At 35.4% G+C, this 15715-nt stretch overlaps 1 protein-coding gene across 1 annotated transcript in view; it reads left to right on the top strand.

The window, feature by feature from the left end:
- The first annotated feature begins 316 nt into the window (after positions 1–316).
- The window catches only part of KCNT2 (potassium sodium-activated channel subfamily T member 2), a 405225-nt gene continuing 389826 nt past the window's right edge, over positions 317–15715 (top strand). Inside the window, exon 1 of the mRNA XM_030937154.1 lies at positions 317–662. Coding sequence (XP_030793014.1) covers positions 568–662 — 95 coding nt within the window. The 5' untranslated portion in view covers positions 317–567. The remainder of the gene's footprint in view (positions 663–15715) is intronic.

Here is a 15715-nt window from a genome sequence, read left to right on the forward strand (position 1 = left end):
GCCGGGTTGGACGCGTCTGGGGCCGAAACCCACCGCCCCCGACTCCCGCCAGCTCTGGGCTGTGCCGGGTGCAAGCCCGCTCGAGAGAACAGCAGCGGCCGGGCTGCTGCCCTCTGGGAGGATCTGCCACCTGCCTTTAAGGAAAGTGCTTCACCATCAAGTGGCGCTCACTCCCACCCCTCTCCCCTCTTTCTAGGCACCGCGCGTCTTTTTCGGCGAAGTAACTTTTTATACTCGCCTCCCCCTGGTCCTGGGGACCAGAGGCGGTGCCGAGCCTGGGGGCGGTTCCTTGGCAGCGTTGATTCTTGTCAGAGCCAGACTTTTGCTCCTGGGTTGGGTTTGCATCATCCCCATTACACCCTCAGGAAAGAGGAGCCAGCCCCCTTTCAAGCCTTAGCTTCCGGCTCCAAGCCGACCCCCTCCCCCTCCCTGTCCCCTTCCCCTTCTCCCATCCCTCTCTGGGCCACAGCGTCTTGTTAGTCCTCTCCCTCTACTCCGCAATATTTTCTTTCTTTCTCCCTCCTCTCCTCCATTTGTTGTTTGATGTTTCCCACTCTTTGAGGAAGGATGGTTGATTTGGAGAGCGAAGTGCCCCCTCTGCCTCCCAGGTACAGGTTTCGAGATTTGCTGCTAGGGGACCAAGGATGGCAAAACGATGACAGGTGAGTGGTGTGGTGGAGGATTGTTCTGTAAATATTGCTGAAAAAGAGACGGAAATGGGAGGGCCGAAGTGGGGAAAGGAGGGAGAAAAGGAAAACGGAGCCAGAGAGGGAGACTAAGGCTGGGGGAGGGAGTAAAAGAGACTCTGATTTGTCTCTCCATTTTGACTCTACAGAACTGTTGCTATAGATAAGGAACTCCTTTTCTTTACACTTTTCTTATTCTTGCAAGGTATTTATTGCATTCATTTGGTGCTTATTCTTTTGTCTATCTATGCTTTTCTAGGATGTGTATAAGGCTGGTATCAGAGGTACAATACACCCAAATGGTATGCAAGATCAGTTCCAAAAAATTTGCGTTTTTTCCTTAGGTGTGGTTAATCAAACTCAAAATTGCATGCAAGTTGTTTGAAAAAGCACATTAGAAACTTAAAATCTCCTGAGTTTATTTACCTACTCCTTGTCTGTGTTGTCTTGAGTAGGTGTCTACTTGTCACTGGAAATTTTATGCTGTTTAAACATTTGGAGTTTTGGGTAGACAATTGGTTTAAATATGTAACAGGTAGTTAGTGAAAATGACAACCGTTTTAAAAGAATATACTCACTTTGAACAGGTAACTCTGACCATTATGAATAATGGTGTTTGTATAACATGATACAACCTTTTCATAACTAGTATATTTTTTTAACTGAAACAGCATATATGTCTCAAAATTACAACTAAGTTTCAAAACTAGAATATTTATTGCTAGCAAAATATTGTTCATATGTTTTATTTATAGCACTACTGCTTTGCACAAACTTCTGAAATTCCTCTATTTCTGTCTCAAGCACATTTTGTATTTCAGCGAATTTAGTATTTTCTGGAATAGTCATCCCATATATCGCATGCCACGTTTCTTTGTTTTAAAATAATACGTGTATACTAACTAGGTTCTTAACTCAGTTGAAATGTTTCATTGAAGTTTAGTTTAGTATTGATGTTCTATTTTAATTATATAAAAGACCCATTATTGGTCCAATCCAAAATCCCCTTCTCATTCACCACTGACCAATACACTCTGTTTCTTTTCTCCACCTTTTCAGCTCCCCATATCAACTACTGTCTCTACACACCCAGGATTTTATCTTGAGCATAAATTATGGGCATCTCGTTTGGTCTCATATTAGTAATTTGAAGGGAGATGGATGTTTTGTAGAGGATATTTTGATTCAATCTCTTTTAGGCAAAAGTACACTTATTGGCTAAAAATCTAAAGAAGTAATACCAATTTCTCAGTATTTTTGTGAAGTGTTTGAGTAAACTGAAGATAAAGAAAATAATTTTTAAGTGAATTTGTAATACAAATTGACATTTAGATAAACTGTATTAGCCTGGTTAAATGACTTTTTAAGTGTAGCATGGTGTTCCTAGTGACTGAATGTACATTTAGTTCAGGACCTCAGGATGATTATATAGAATAGAAATCCTCTTTGGAGAAAGTGTGAGATAGATAAACACATAAAGCCCATACTTTGGTTATAGTGATGGTATTGTTGCTTGTTTGTTTTAAATATCATATCCAATATGTTAATTTTCATGTGGTTGCCCTCATTTTTTTAAGGATGCTGCAGAAATATTTTAGTAATTAAGAATTTTGGTTAGTTGAACACTGCTTAAATGGATCACTGCTATATTAAAAAAGTTTTGCAGAATGGTTAAAATGTTATATTATGTTAAAAGGTCATGCTAGCCCAACTTTAACTTAAAAAGCAGGCCACATTTGCCACTAAAATGCATTATTAAACATTTAAGACAATCATTCAACCATTTTTAAGGACTTGGCTAATTTTGTGGCTTCACGGAAAACTGTTTTTTGATTGTGGTTCCATTTGTTGTTAATCTTTGAAGGCAAGATACTTGGAATCAAGGAAACCCAGACTTCAGTCCTTGGCTGTTTCCTTCACTAGATGAGTGGCCTTGGGAAAGTCATTCAGCCATTATGAGATTCAACAATCTTATTTTTTTATAATGGGAATTATACTATTTATCTTATAAAACTGTGACAAGAGGAAGGATGGAGAGGCACAGAACTAACATTTAGTTGGAACTAAGTTCTCCCAGGTTCTTTTAACTGTGTGATATGTTCTCTCTTAGTTAAACTCTGAATAGCAGGTAATTATGTTAGGCACAAAGAAACTGAAATTTTGGTAAATTTAATACTTGTCTTGGATATTATATCTTATCAGTGTAAAGATGACTCTTCAGTTCAGCTCATTGTTATTCAAATCCTCAAGAAATTCTTAAGTTCTTTTCATTTAATTTATTTGAACTTATAAGAATAATTTACAGCACCTAGCATTGTTTAGGTGCTCATTAAATGTTAGTTCCCTTGTTCACTTCTGATTTGCTGTTTGCAATCCTTTTTTTTTTTTTCCTTTTCAAAATCCTAAGCCAATATGTGGTAGGTGAAGTCATCTTCCTTGTCTATACTATGGTGACAAATTCCTCTTTGTAATTACGCCTGAATAGCAATCTTATTCTACTCAGTTATCTTCTTGGACTTAATTCCTATAGAGTTGAGGAGGAAGCCCTCTTTCATGTAGGAGTAGGTAGGTCATTTCCAACAACAGATACATTTAGTGTTCTGCCCATATTCTCAAAGCAACTTTCATTGAACACCTCCTGCATGAAGTTTTCTCCCCACCACCAACCTCAGGTGCACACAAGTCCTGCTTGGAGAAAAAGCTAGAGTGTCACTGAGTAAATAGGCTATTTCTGAATCAATACTTTTGGTTCCTTGCTCCTCAGCTTGGATAATTCTGAAGCATATTCTACACGGTGTCCAAAGGGACTGAGCTCCACTTGCCCGCAGTGATAACTGGCTTAATACTGAAAGCTTTATTGGCTTCTGTCTCTCTTCTCCCCTACTGGTATTTTATTTGTGATCAATTCCCAAATAAACTGCTTCTGCTGCAATCCTATCTCAAGCTTACCTTCTGGCAGAATCTGAATCAAGATAGCTGTCTTCTGGATCTAGAGAGCCACATCCTTGTAATGATGGAGGAATTGTGTTCCAAATGTAGGAACATAAACACTTCTACCTTGTTCCTCGCTGTAAGAATTTCAAACTCCGGCCGGGCGCGGTGGCTCACGCCTGTAATCCCTGCACTTTGGGAGGCCGAGGCTGGCGGATCACAAGGTCATGAGATCGAGACCACGGTGAAACCCCGTCTCTACTAAAAATACAAAACATTAGCCGGGCGCGGTGGCGGGCGCCTGTAGTCCCAGCTACTCAGGAGGCTGAGGCAGGAGAATGGCGTGAACCCGGGAGGCGGAGCTTGCAGTGAGCCGATATCGCGCCACTGCCCTCCAGCCAGGGCCACAGAGGGAGACTCCGTCTCAAAAAAAAAAAAAAAAAGAATTTCAAACTCCATCTTAGGTCATAGTTGATTGGCATATGAAAATGAATGAAGCATATCATAGATACTCAAATGGGTGTTGTTAAAGATATAATATTGATGGTCCTGTTAGGATATAGGAAGTATGTATTCCATACCATAGATTTTCTGTGAACCAACTTTGGATAAGTAGGTCACCGAAATTTATATTGTGCCACCTTTTGTGTAGGTATAAACACATACACATACACTGGCATAATGTACATGTAATGTATATAGTGTATATGTAAGAGATCTGCATTGTTTTTGTAATATATGTATTATAAAATATTGCATATGATATGCTAAAAATTGTGTATTGTTATGTAATGCATCATATATTACAAATATGTGTGATGAATAATATATTATAATATATGTAATGAATATATATGTGTGTGCATTATCTTAATGCTATCCTTATATAATTGCTTCTCTCTCATTTGCACTCTGATATCATTTTCTGAGTAGGACATATGGGAATAGGGTTAGACACAGCAGTGCAGAGAACTTAGCACATGGATAACACTACTTCTGTGAGGCCACAAAATAAATCTGAGAGTCGCTAAATGAGAATATTGCTTATGTGTAGGGATGTCTTTTGTATATACAATGCACACTTACTTGTTTGACATCCTGAGTAAAAACCAAAACTCTAATTCAAATGATTTGTATGATATGTCTTTAATGGCCATGTATTCATTCAGCTAATATTTGAATGTTTGCTACATCTCAGAGCCCCATTAAGTTAGGTTTTGGGACAAATATGGAAAGGAATATGAAATGGTGCTCAGTCTAGAGGAGGTCACAGATATGATAAGAGGTTAATTCACCCCAGAATATTGACAGTATTGTTTATGTTATGATGATGTCCTTATAGAATTTCCATTTTAAGACTGTCAAGACGATTCTGCACCATTTGCAGAAAGGATATTCAGCATTTACTTGAAAATAAAGTAGTTGAAGTCACATATTAGAGATGGCTGAAGGCATTCAACATTCAATATTCAACTCCTGGCACTAAACCATCTTCCTGCCTTGGCATCCCAAAGTGCTGGGATTATAGGTGTGAGCCACTGCTCCAAGCCTGTTTTCTGTTTTAATATTTCTACGATTCACAAAGCAATAAAGATTTAGGGTATTCTCCTGCAGTTAAAGACTGATAAGTTACAGGTTTTAAAAGTCGTCAGACACTTATACAAGCCTTCTCCTGTTTCATCATGATTTAGTAATTTTAAACTTTGGAACACAATGCACTTAATGTGAATAAATTGTCGCAATTCCAATTACTGTTAATGGAAAATCCTCAGTTGTAGCCATAGAAGAGAAAGTCATTTATTTAATTAAGACCATCATAGTTTTCAAAAATCAGGTCACTTGTTTCAAATCCAATAATTTCATGTATACCTGTTGTATTTTATAGGTGGCCTTTAGAAGTAATTAAAGGAAGTCAACTAATGCATTGTAGTTGTTAAAACGTTAAAGGATTTGAACACAGTACAAGTCAATCCAATTAACAGTTTAAGAGGTATTTATAAAAATAGATAAATATTTCAACAGCATTTGGAATATGTGTAATTTTAGATATAAACTGCAAAATATATTGCTTTACATAATCAAATTCAGTTGTGAGAATGGGTTTTGGATTGGCATATTAAACATTTTACAAATTACCAATTTTATACCCCATAATAAATTATATATTGTTTTGAAAAGCAGCCATTTCTTGTAAAATATTTATTCTAAATTTTAAGTTCAGGTTAGTAAAGACAATTTTAAATTTTTGAGTGCTGTTAAAATGAATGACACATTATTTTTACTCTTTAATCAGATAGTGGCATCAACTATGCATATACAACGTCTGCAAAAATGATTTAAACATTTACTTTAGGAAGAGTTTAGACAATCCTGTGTTTCTTATCAATATCGACTATATTATGAAAAAATCCACATTAGAAAATTAGAAACTTAAACAGGTAATGGTATAAAAAATAGACTTTGAATATATATAGTGTAATACATAAAATGCAGAGAAAAGATTATTACTTAGTAATTATTGTTTTTCAATCGCTACTAAGAATTCAGACATCAATATTTTATATAAAACACACAGAGTTCTTTTCTTTTGACCAACTCTTATAAATAAAATTGAAATGTTACTTTTCAAATTACTGATACTTTGTTTTTAAAGTCTGATTCAAGTTAACAGCTATCATATGTCCACTTTCTGTACTTGGTTATATATTAGCAGTACTTCTGTGAGTGACTTAATCGCTTCCCCGGGGTTCCACTTCTGAATACTGTCACATTCGGTATTACGTTGCAATATATGAATTTCTTGGGGACACCAACATTGAGATCATAGCAATCAATCATTTTGTCATCGGTGGTTCCTCTGTTTTTATTAGAGTATTCATGTATTGCCTATGTCATATTATTTATTATGCACCATGCTTGTCTAAGTTATCTTTAGAAAATAGAGCAAAAAGCAACATTTTTTACAGTGAAATGGTAACCAGTTGCTTTATATACTTATAATTTGAAATTAAGTTAACTTGGCCTTTTTCTGAGCAATATTTAATGTTGAGCAGTATCCTTCATCAAGATGTCTTTTTTCTGAGTTTTAAATTTATAATTAAAATTTTCTCTGCAAAAGCAATCAAAACAATAAATAATTATCCAGAAAGACAATTATTTTTAATCTTTGACAATCCTTGATTGGATATGGGATTTTTTTTATGGGTCATAGGAAAAAAACCCTTTTCACAGGATCTTAATCATTAGCAATTGAGTTGTAATTTAAGTAACAGACATCTATCTAAACATTGTGAGATAATGAATAGGATAAACTGTGTCCACATTGATAACAATATATTATAGTCATCTGCTCAACTTCTTTTTGAAATTAGGACGGATATGAATGTCAGACATATTACCAAAGAAATAAGACTTTTAGATAAAATATTGAGGAATAAAAATGCAGTATGGGGCAATTTATCTTTTATGTTGCTTTGTAATCTTATGTGGCAATTCTGAAAAAAAAATTGAAGTAGGCTAAAATACAGGGTCAGAGAATTGGTATGATGGCTATAAAATTGGTGAAACACCATCATTATAAGCGGATTAAAATAACCACTGTATCAGTAGAGCCAGTTATGTTTTTGCTAAATAACATCTCCCTACAGAAACTTCTGACAGATTTGGATATATTGGTCTTTATCATTTCAAAATTTAAATGATAGCCTGCAGAAACCCTTAACAACATTGGCATCATTCTTTCACAGATATTAAACACCTACTAATTATCAAGAAGCACACTAAGCACTAGGGATAAAATTGTGAGCAAAACAGACCTAGTTCAGATGTAAATGATTTTACAGTAGTGGAAACCGATATTAGATTTAAAAATACATACATGAACTTAAATACAGTTGTGCTAGGCTATAAAGGAGAATTGCACAACGTTATGAGAGAGCATGATGGAAGATGAGTCTAGTCTGGCAGATGAAATGGTGGTCTGGGGAAAGTTTTCAAAGAAATCTGTGTTGAGATCAAGCTCTAAGGATGAGAAGATGCTGGTAGATTAAATGGGAAAAGAATATTTCAGGCTAAGGAGCAGCTTGCCCAAAAGGCCAGTGTCGGGAGAGAGCGAGGCATTTTCAAGGAACTGAGGAAAGTCAGGAGGCATTCGGAAGTATGGGTCTGGAGTTCAAGAGACCAAACTGGGCCTTACATGTGGCCTTGTTACTGAAGCCATCCATAGCTATGGAGAAAATCACTTACAGAAGAGAAGGGTGGGCCTGGAGCACTGACACAATTTCATACTCAGCACAAAGTCAAAATTGGTTGGGTGGGGTTGTAGACGGTAGGATGCAAGTGAAGGTGGGGAACTTTAAGTCTCTTCTCATCTTGAGTTTTCTGCTTATGTAGAGTAGAGATGGATATGCAGGGCCAGAAACTTCTTCAGAAGTAGAAGTGGTGGTGGTGTGTGAAAGTTTAGAGGTATCAGCAAATGATCAAACTTTATGAATAAGCAAATTGTCAATATTGAGCATAGATACTGTTTTACTCTTGCAATTAAATAAAACATAGAACACTTGTTACTCTGTCAAACATGCAATGTAATCCATATCAAGAATGGATATCTAATATACACGTATTACTATTATTGTGCTCCAGAACATAGAAACCAAGCGTGGCTGATGTGTAGGGGACAATCGCTGGCAGCGCATCTCCAACTCTTTGACCTCTTTCCTCTTTAGAGTCTCAGCTGTACCTCTCTTCCAATCAGTGTTTCAGTAGTCTCAGCACTACGGCAATCATGCCACAGCCTTAAAGGGTGAGAACCATATCCCTCTGTGTATGCATTCCTTGAGTTCAGAGTTGTATTACTTCCAATTTTCACAGTATGTAAATATGGGTACGAAATGGACTTGGCATATAAAGCCAGAAAACTGTAAATCTAAGAAACAGTGAACTGGTTGTTCTTGGCTTTCTTGCACTGGACTTACATGTAATCATAATGATGAATTGTTATTACAAGGGCATACTTAGCCAACTTGTAAACCACTGTGTAAATAGGGATAAAAGCGGATTAACACATTTGGACCTCATTTAACTCTCTGTGGGAAAACTTGTAGATTGTCCACATATTACAAACAACTAGTTGTTAACAACGAGGGCCAGATGTCTAGTTTAATAATGGACAAATCTGTCAAAAATTGAAATACTACTCTGTCCCATAGGGATCAGATAGGGTGATCAGCAAGCTGCACAGGTTCCATTAAAGAGTGATGGTAATGACTTCCATCACTGCCACACTATGTGGTGATTACATTGGCAAATTATAGATGGAAGCTGTCAGTATTTTGTTTCTATTTCTTACCTTTCTTGCTCACAAGAGTTTATGTGCTATTTCATCCATTTCCAATAAAAATGCAAAAGATAAGGTGAAAATGTATGATCATATTGAGTATAGTATTTATCGTAACATCAGAGAACATTTACCAAGTACTTAGCATGTGTCAAACATTTTTCTAAGCAGTTACATATATTACTTTATTTAATCTTTATACCAATTCTGAGAAATTCTATTATTTTTCCCATTTTACAATTGAATCAACCAAGGTACAGAAATATATAACTTGTTCAAAGTCACATAACCTGTAAGAGGTAACTAGAATCTAATTATTATGCCCATTCACAACACTTACAACATACACAAATGCGATTTAATGCTATTTGAATAATAGGAAGAACAAAATTCAAACAAATTTAAAGACTTTTGAAGTCAGAAAAATCACACAGCTCTTGCATCCCCATAGGCCAGTGTTATAATGATTTGATTGAAATAAGTGTTAGGGAATTTTTGAAGTTGGTCATACTTTCTGAAGGAAAAAACGCTTTTCCCTCTAGATGTACAGCATGGTTCTTCTGACAGTCTAGAGAAAGTAGAATGAAATGGAAAATTAGCAAAACAAACTAAGGCAATGGTTTTATTTGTGTGTTTATGGGAGTATAGATTATTGATTGATTGATTGAAATCAGGTAAAGGTAATTAGTATTCCAGGAACAAAATAAAAACAGTTGCTTAGCAGAATGGTTAATATGAAAAAGGAAATGAATGATAAATGAATCATGAGCACATATCAATCAAAAAGGCATCATGTAAGATCAAACAGTTAACTTACTGTTTTAAAATGTCCATTTTGAATGCTTTGGCCAGGGTCATTCACTTCTTTGCTACTTTAGGTAATCCACAATTATTATTATTATTTTATAGCTAGGTTTGTTTTTCAATGTTTTTCTCAGTAGGACTTTAGGATTTCCTGTTTATGCTTCCATCTCCTGAAGTATTTGTGCCAGTGTGAAATTGATTTTTTTCTCAACACTGTACTGGTGATAATGAAAACACTATGCAGGAATGTTATGAAATTTACATATCATAAGGTGAAGTTACTTGATTTAGGGCTTAACACTTAGGCCTACTTATTAGTATGTTCTGCCTGTTTTGAAGATTTGCAGTGGTTCACAGAAATTCATGCAATAGCACAGAATAAATAGAAAGTACAACAGAATGAAAAGATAATAAGGAAAAAAACCAAGTTAGGTGTATGTAGGTTCATAGTATGACTTCCATGAATTTGTATGTATTTACTGAAGATGGGTTGTAAAGTTAGCCAGAGCAAAGACAAGGGCATGACCAGTCGCATAAGACGAGGAATGAAGTAGTAGTTCAGAAGAAGCTCAGCTTTCCTTGGGGCTCAAATTTAAAGCAAATTTATCCTGTGGATCTTTGGTTAGTGTACAGTATTCTTATTCACTCTCCTATCATGAAATAGCAAGTTTCATAAGACTCATAACATTCTCACTCCCTGGTGCTGATATAACTAGAGAGAATTATTTTCTTAAAGTAGATCTACAGGACACAACCAGTACTGTATTTCAGGTATATCCTATAGGACAAAAAAAAAAAAAAAAAAAAAAAAAGTACATGAGGTTACTGATTGATTATATTATTGATATATTGTGTACAGTGTACACTGCTCAGTCTTTCAATCTTCCTTAAGAACCTTTTAATCTTCCTTAAAAAAGTTTTTAACTTTCCTTACAAATCTTTTTTTTTTTTTTTTCTTTTTTAAGGATAGGTGGCTTTGATTAATAATAAAGAGATTGAAGTTACAAAGTTACATTCATTTTTTGGGGGGGTGTGGGAAGGGCAGAGTCTCTCTCTGTCGCTCAGGCTGGAGTGCAGGGGCGCGATCTCGTCTCACTGCAAGCTCCGCCTCCCGGATTCACGCCATTCTCCTGCCTCAGCCTCCTGAATGGCTGGGACTACTGGCTCCCACCACTACGCCTGGATAATTCTTTGTATTTTTAGTAGAGACGGGGTTTCACCGTGTTAGCCTGGATGGTCTTGATCTCCTGACCTCGTGGTCTGCCACCTTGGCCTCCCAAAGTGCTGGGATTACAGGCGTGAGCCAACACGCCCGGCAGAAGTTACATTCTTTGTTGAGAACCTGATATGTAAATGTAGTCAATAGATACTATAATAGAATGGCTGTCCTTTGATGGAGAACATACTAGGATTCTAACCAAAACACAAGCCTGAATTATGTTTATTCTCTCCTTTTTACCTATATTGTACTAATTAATTTATTTTCTTTTTCCACTAGTGTCCAAAGTAAATATACAATTTAATGTTCTATTAAGACTTTGTAAGGGCTGGGTGGGGTGGCTCATGCCTGTTATCCCAACACTCTGGGAAGCCAAGGCAACAGATTGCTTGAGCCCAGGAGTTCTAGATCAGACTGGGAAAAATGGCCAAACCCCATTACTGAAAAAGGACAAGACATTAGCCAGGTGTGGTGGTATGTGCTCTAATCCCAGCTACTTGGGAGGCTGACATAGGAGGATTGCTTCAGCTTGGGAGGATTGAGGCTGCAGTGAGCCGTGATCACACAGTTGCACTCCAGCACAAGACCCTGTCTCAAACAAACAAGCAAACAAAATAAATAAATAAAAAGTAAAGACTTTGTAAGAATTCTGAGTTTGGTTATTAATATAGCCCTATACAGTCAGCCTTCTCATAGCCATGGGTTTTGCATCTGTGGATTTAACCAATCATGGAGGGAAATTGTTTTTAAAAAACAAATAATACCATCAAAAAGTGGGCAAAGGACATGAATAGACAAGTCTCAAAACAAGACACACAAATAGCCAATACACATGAAAAAATGCTCAACATCACTAATTATCAGAGAAATGCAAATTAAAACCACAATGTGATACCACCGTACTACCACAAGAATGGCCATGATTATGAAGTCAAAAAACAATAAATGTTGGCATGGATGTGGTGAAAAGGGAACACTTTTATACTGCTGGTGGGAATGTAAATTAGTACAACCACTGTGGAAAACAGTATGGAGATTCCTTGAAAAACTAAAACTTGAACTACTATTTGATTTAGCAGTCCCACTACTGGGTACCTACTCAAAGGAAAAGAAGTCACTATGTGTTTGAAAACGACACATGCACATGCATATTTATAGCAGCACTACTTGCAGTTGCAGATATATGGAACTGACCTAAGTGCCCATCAACCAACAACTGGATAAAGAAAATGTTACACACGTATATATATATGTGTGTGTATATATACACGTATATATATATACACGTATGCACACACACACACACACACCCCCTATGGAATACAACTCAGCCATAACAACAAACAAAATAATGTCTTTTGGAGCAAATTGAATGGAGCTGGAGGCCATTATTCTAAGTGAAATAACTCAGGAATGGAAAACCAAACACCATATGTTCTCACTTACAAGTGGAAGCTAATCTATGAGGATGCAAAGCCCTGAGAGTGATATAATGGACTTTGGAGACACGGGGGGAAGGTTGGGAGGAAGGGTGGGGGATAAAAGACTATATATTGTGTGCAGTGTACACTGCTCAGGTGATGTGTGCACTAAAATCTCAGAAATCACCACTAAAACACTTATCCCCATAACCAAAAACCACCTGTAACTCAAAAACTATTGAAATAAAAATAAAAATGAGAAACCTACTACAAAAATGCAAATGAAAAGCCAGTACAGTATTGCAATTATTTACGTAGCATTTACATTGTGCTAGTTATTATAAGTAATCTAGATTTATACTTGATGGGAGGGTATGATTAAGTTATGTGCAAATGTTATGTCATTTATATCAAAGACTTGAGCATTTGTGGTTTTTAGTATCCCCAGGGGTCCTGGAACCAATCCCCTCTAGATACCAAGGAATGACTGTTTATATGTGCATAGATAGAGATATATATGAAGTACATGACTATTATGGCCAACTTCTGGTTGCTAAGTAATTCATATCATATGAATAACCTCAAACTAGTGCAGCTTTTTAATTTATCTATCATCTTTAATATCACCATAATTATTTCAATTATAGTGAATTAATATCATTAATTCATTAATATCAATTCCTTAATATCAATATAATTATTTCAATTCTCCATTTCAAAAACTTACAGTAGATTTGTACTATTTTTTCAAATTCCTTCCTCAATTAGGTATTGAGCTCTGCCTATTGTTTCTTGGTACAGTTTCATTCTATCTTATTTAAATTACTACAGCGCTTGCCAGCGTAGCTCTTTATTCCAGGTCTGTTTTATGCACCCTATCTACAGTAGTCTTCAATGCTTAACTCGAGCCTCAGTCAACCTATGCATTTTCATCATAGTCTTCTTAAACATGATTTTACCATGTCATATTCACATTTAAAGACCTATGGTATGTCATTAATGCTATTATTTGAAATTTAAACTGCTCAGCTCAACATTCAAAGCTCTTTATTAATCAACTTTTCTTCCTAAAATGCTTTTTGAAATTTGATCTGTGTATTTATTCACAGAAATCATCTCTTTTTTCACAAGCTGATGTCTGCTTTTTGCTTGTGTCATACCATGATCTGAGGCTATCTGGTATCAGGCCACCCCCTTTTTCATTACCAGACTCTAAATTGGATGCAGTACCAGAGTTATTAACGACATTTTGAAATCACTCCAATTAATCCATATATTCTACATGCCATTATTTTGTTTTATAATTATGCTTATATTTTTGAAGGTGTAACATAACTTTCTAGGGGTAAAACCAGGTCTTTAATTCGTTTTGGATCCTTCTACATTATTTAACACAAGTAGTCCATACAAAGTCTCCAAGAATTTTAGTTCTGTGGTATAAAGAAGATATTGCCAAAAGAAAAAGAAGTAAGTCACAGCTATGAATATATAGGCCACCACATATATACATATGTACATATTACAATAAAAATGAGTCATTTGAATTAAAATTCTTATCCCCCTTAGAAACAAAATAGTTTTCAATGTTCATTATAAGCCTAGGTATCATAGTTTAAGGTATTTGACTTGAAAATGTCTTTTCCCCATCTAATTTAATATTCACAAGGAGCTTTTCTGTGGAAATAGCAAAGCAGAATGTGTTCCAGTCCATAATTCATACTGTGACAGTTCAAATGACTGTTAAAGTGAATTCTGAAATTTACATAGGGAATTGCTCAGTGAAAACCATCAATCTGCTTGACAGCCAGCAGTGCCATTGTCCAAGGGACATGTGGAGGTGTTGTAAATTATCAACTCCATCTCATACTCACATAGGTAATGATAGTAATACAGAGTTGAGATGAACGGTATTGAATTTTGTGTGTGTGTGTGTGTGTGTGTGTGTGTGTGTATGTTGGTCTTCTGTAAAAAATTTTTTCTTTTCCTTATTGAGAAACAGTGCTTATAATAGTTTAGGGTCTGTTTAGTTTTGCAGTGTTAGTATGAATAAAGAGTGATTTTCTTGAAGAATCAAAAGTATGTAAAATACATCTGTGACCATTATCTAAACAACGTGTTCTAAAAATTCCAATAGAAGGTACGTTATTCAAAAACATGTACATTCCTATTATTATATGTGTACAAAGTCAGATCTTTTGTGGGGTTTTTTGTTACATTTTAATTTTTAATTTTTGTGGGTACATGGTAGGTGTACATATTTTGGGCGTTCATAAGATGTTGGATACAGGCATGCAACATGTAATAATCACATCATGGAAAATGGGGTATCCATCCCCCCAAGCATTTATCCTTTGTGTTACAAAAAAAATCCTATTATATGCTTTTAGTTATTTTTAAAACCAATCCCACTACTGGGTGTCTACCCAGAGGAAGAAAAATCATTATACAAAAAGATACTTGCACATGCATGTTCATAGCAGCACAACTCACAATTGAAAAAAATTGGAATCAGCCCAAATGCCCATCAATCAAAGAGTGGAAAAAGAAAAAAAAAAAATATATATATATATGTGTGTGTATATATATATGTATATATATGATGGAATACTACTCAGCCATAAACAGGAATGAATTAATGGCATTTGCAGCAACCTGGATGGAATTAGAGACTATTATTCTAAGTGAAGTAATTCAGGAATGCAAAACCAAACATCATAGGTTCTCACTCATATGTGGGAGCTAAGCTATGAGGATGCAAAGGCATAAGAATGATACAATGGACTTTGGTGACTCAGCAGCAAAGGGTGGGAGGGGGGTGAGGGATAAAAGACTACAAACTGGCTTCAGTGTATACTACTCAGGTGATGGGTACACCAAAATCTCACAAATTGCCACTAAAGAACTTACTCATGTAGCCAAATACCACGTATTCCCCCCAAATTTTATAGAAATAAAAATTATTTTATTAAATTAATTTATTAAATTATCTTAAAATAATTTTTATTAAATTTAATATAAATTTTTTATAGAAATAAAAAAATAAAAAATAAAAGTACATTTAAATTATTATTGACTGTAGATTCCCTCTTGTGTTATTAAATACTAGGTCTTATTCATTCTTTCTATCTCTATATATGTATTTTTAAATATATATTTTTATATGTGTATATACGTAGATATGTATCTGATTATATGTATGTATATATACATATATGTATTTCTAACTGTATATATGGTTAGAAAGCATTTGATAGCACATATATTAATATATAACTTTAACTATACATAAAATTATAACTATATAAATACATTTATATAT

Source organism: Rhinopithecus roxellana, chromosome 8 (assembly GCF_007565055.1).
Source record: "Rhinopithecus roxellana isolate Shanxi Qingling chromosome 8, ASM756505v1, whole genome shotgun sequence".
Classification (NCBI taxonomy): domain Eukaryota; kingdom Metazoa; phylum Chordata; class Mammalia; order Primates; family Cercopithecidae; genus Rhinopithecus; species Rhinopithecus roxellana.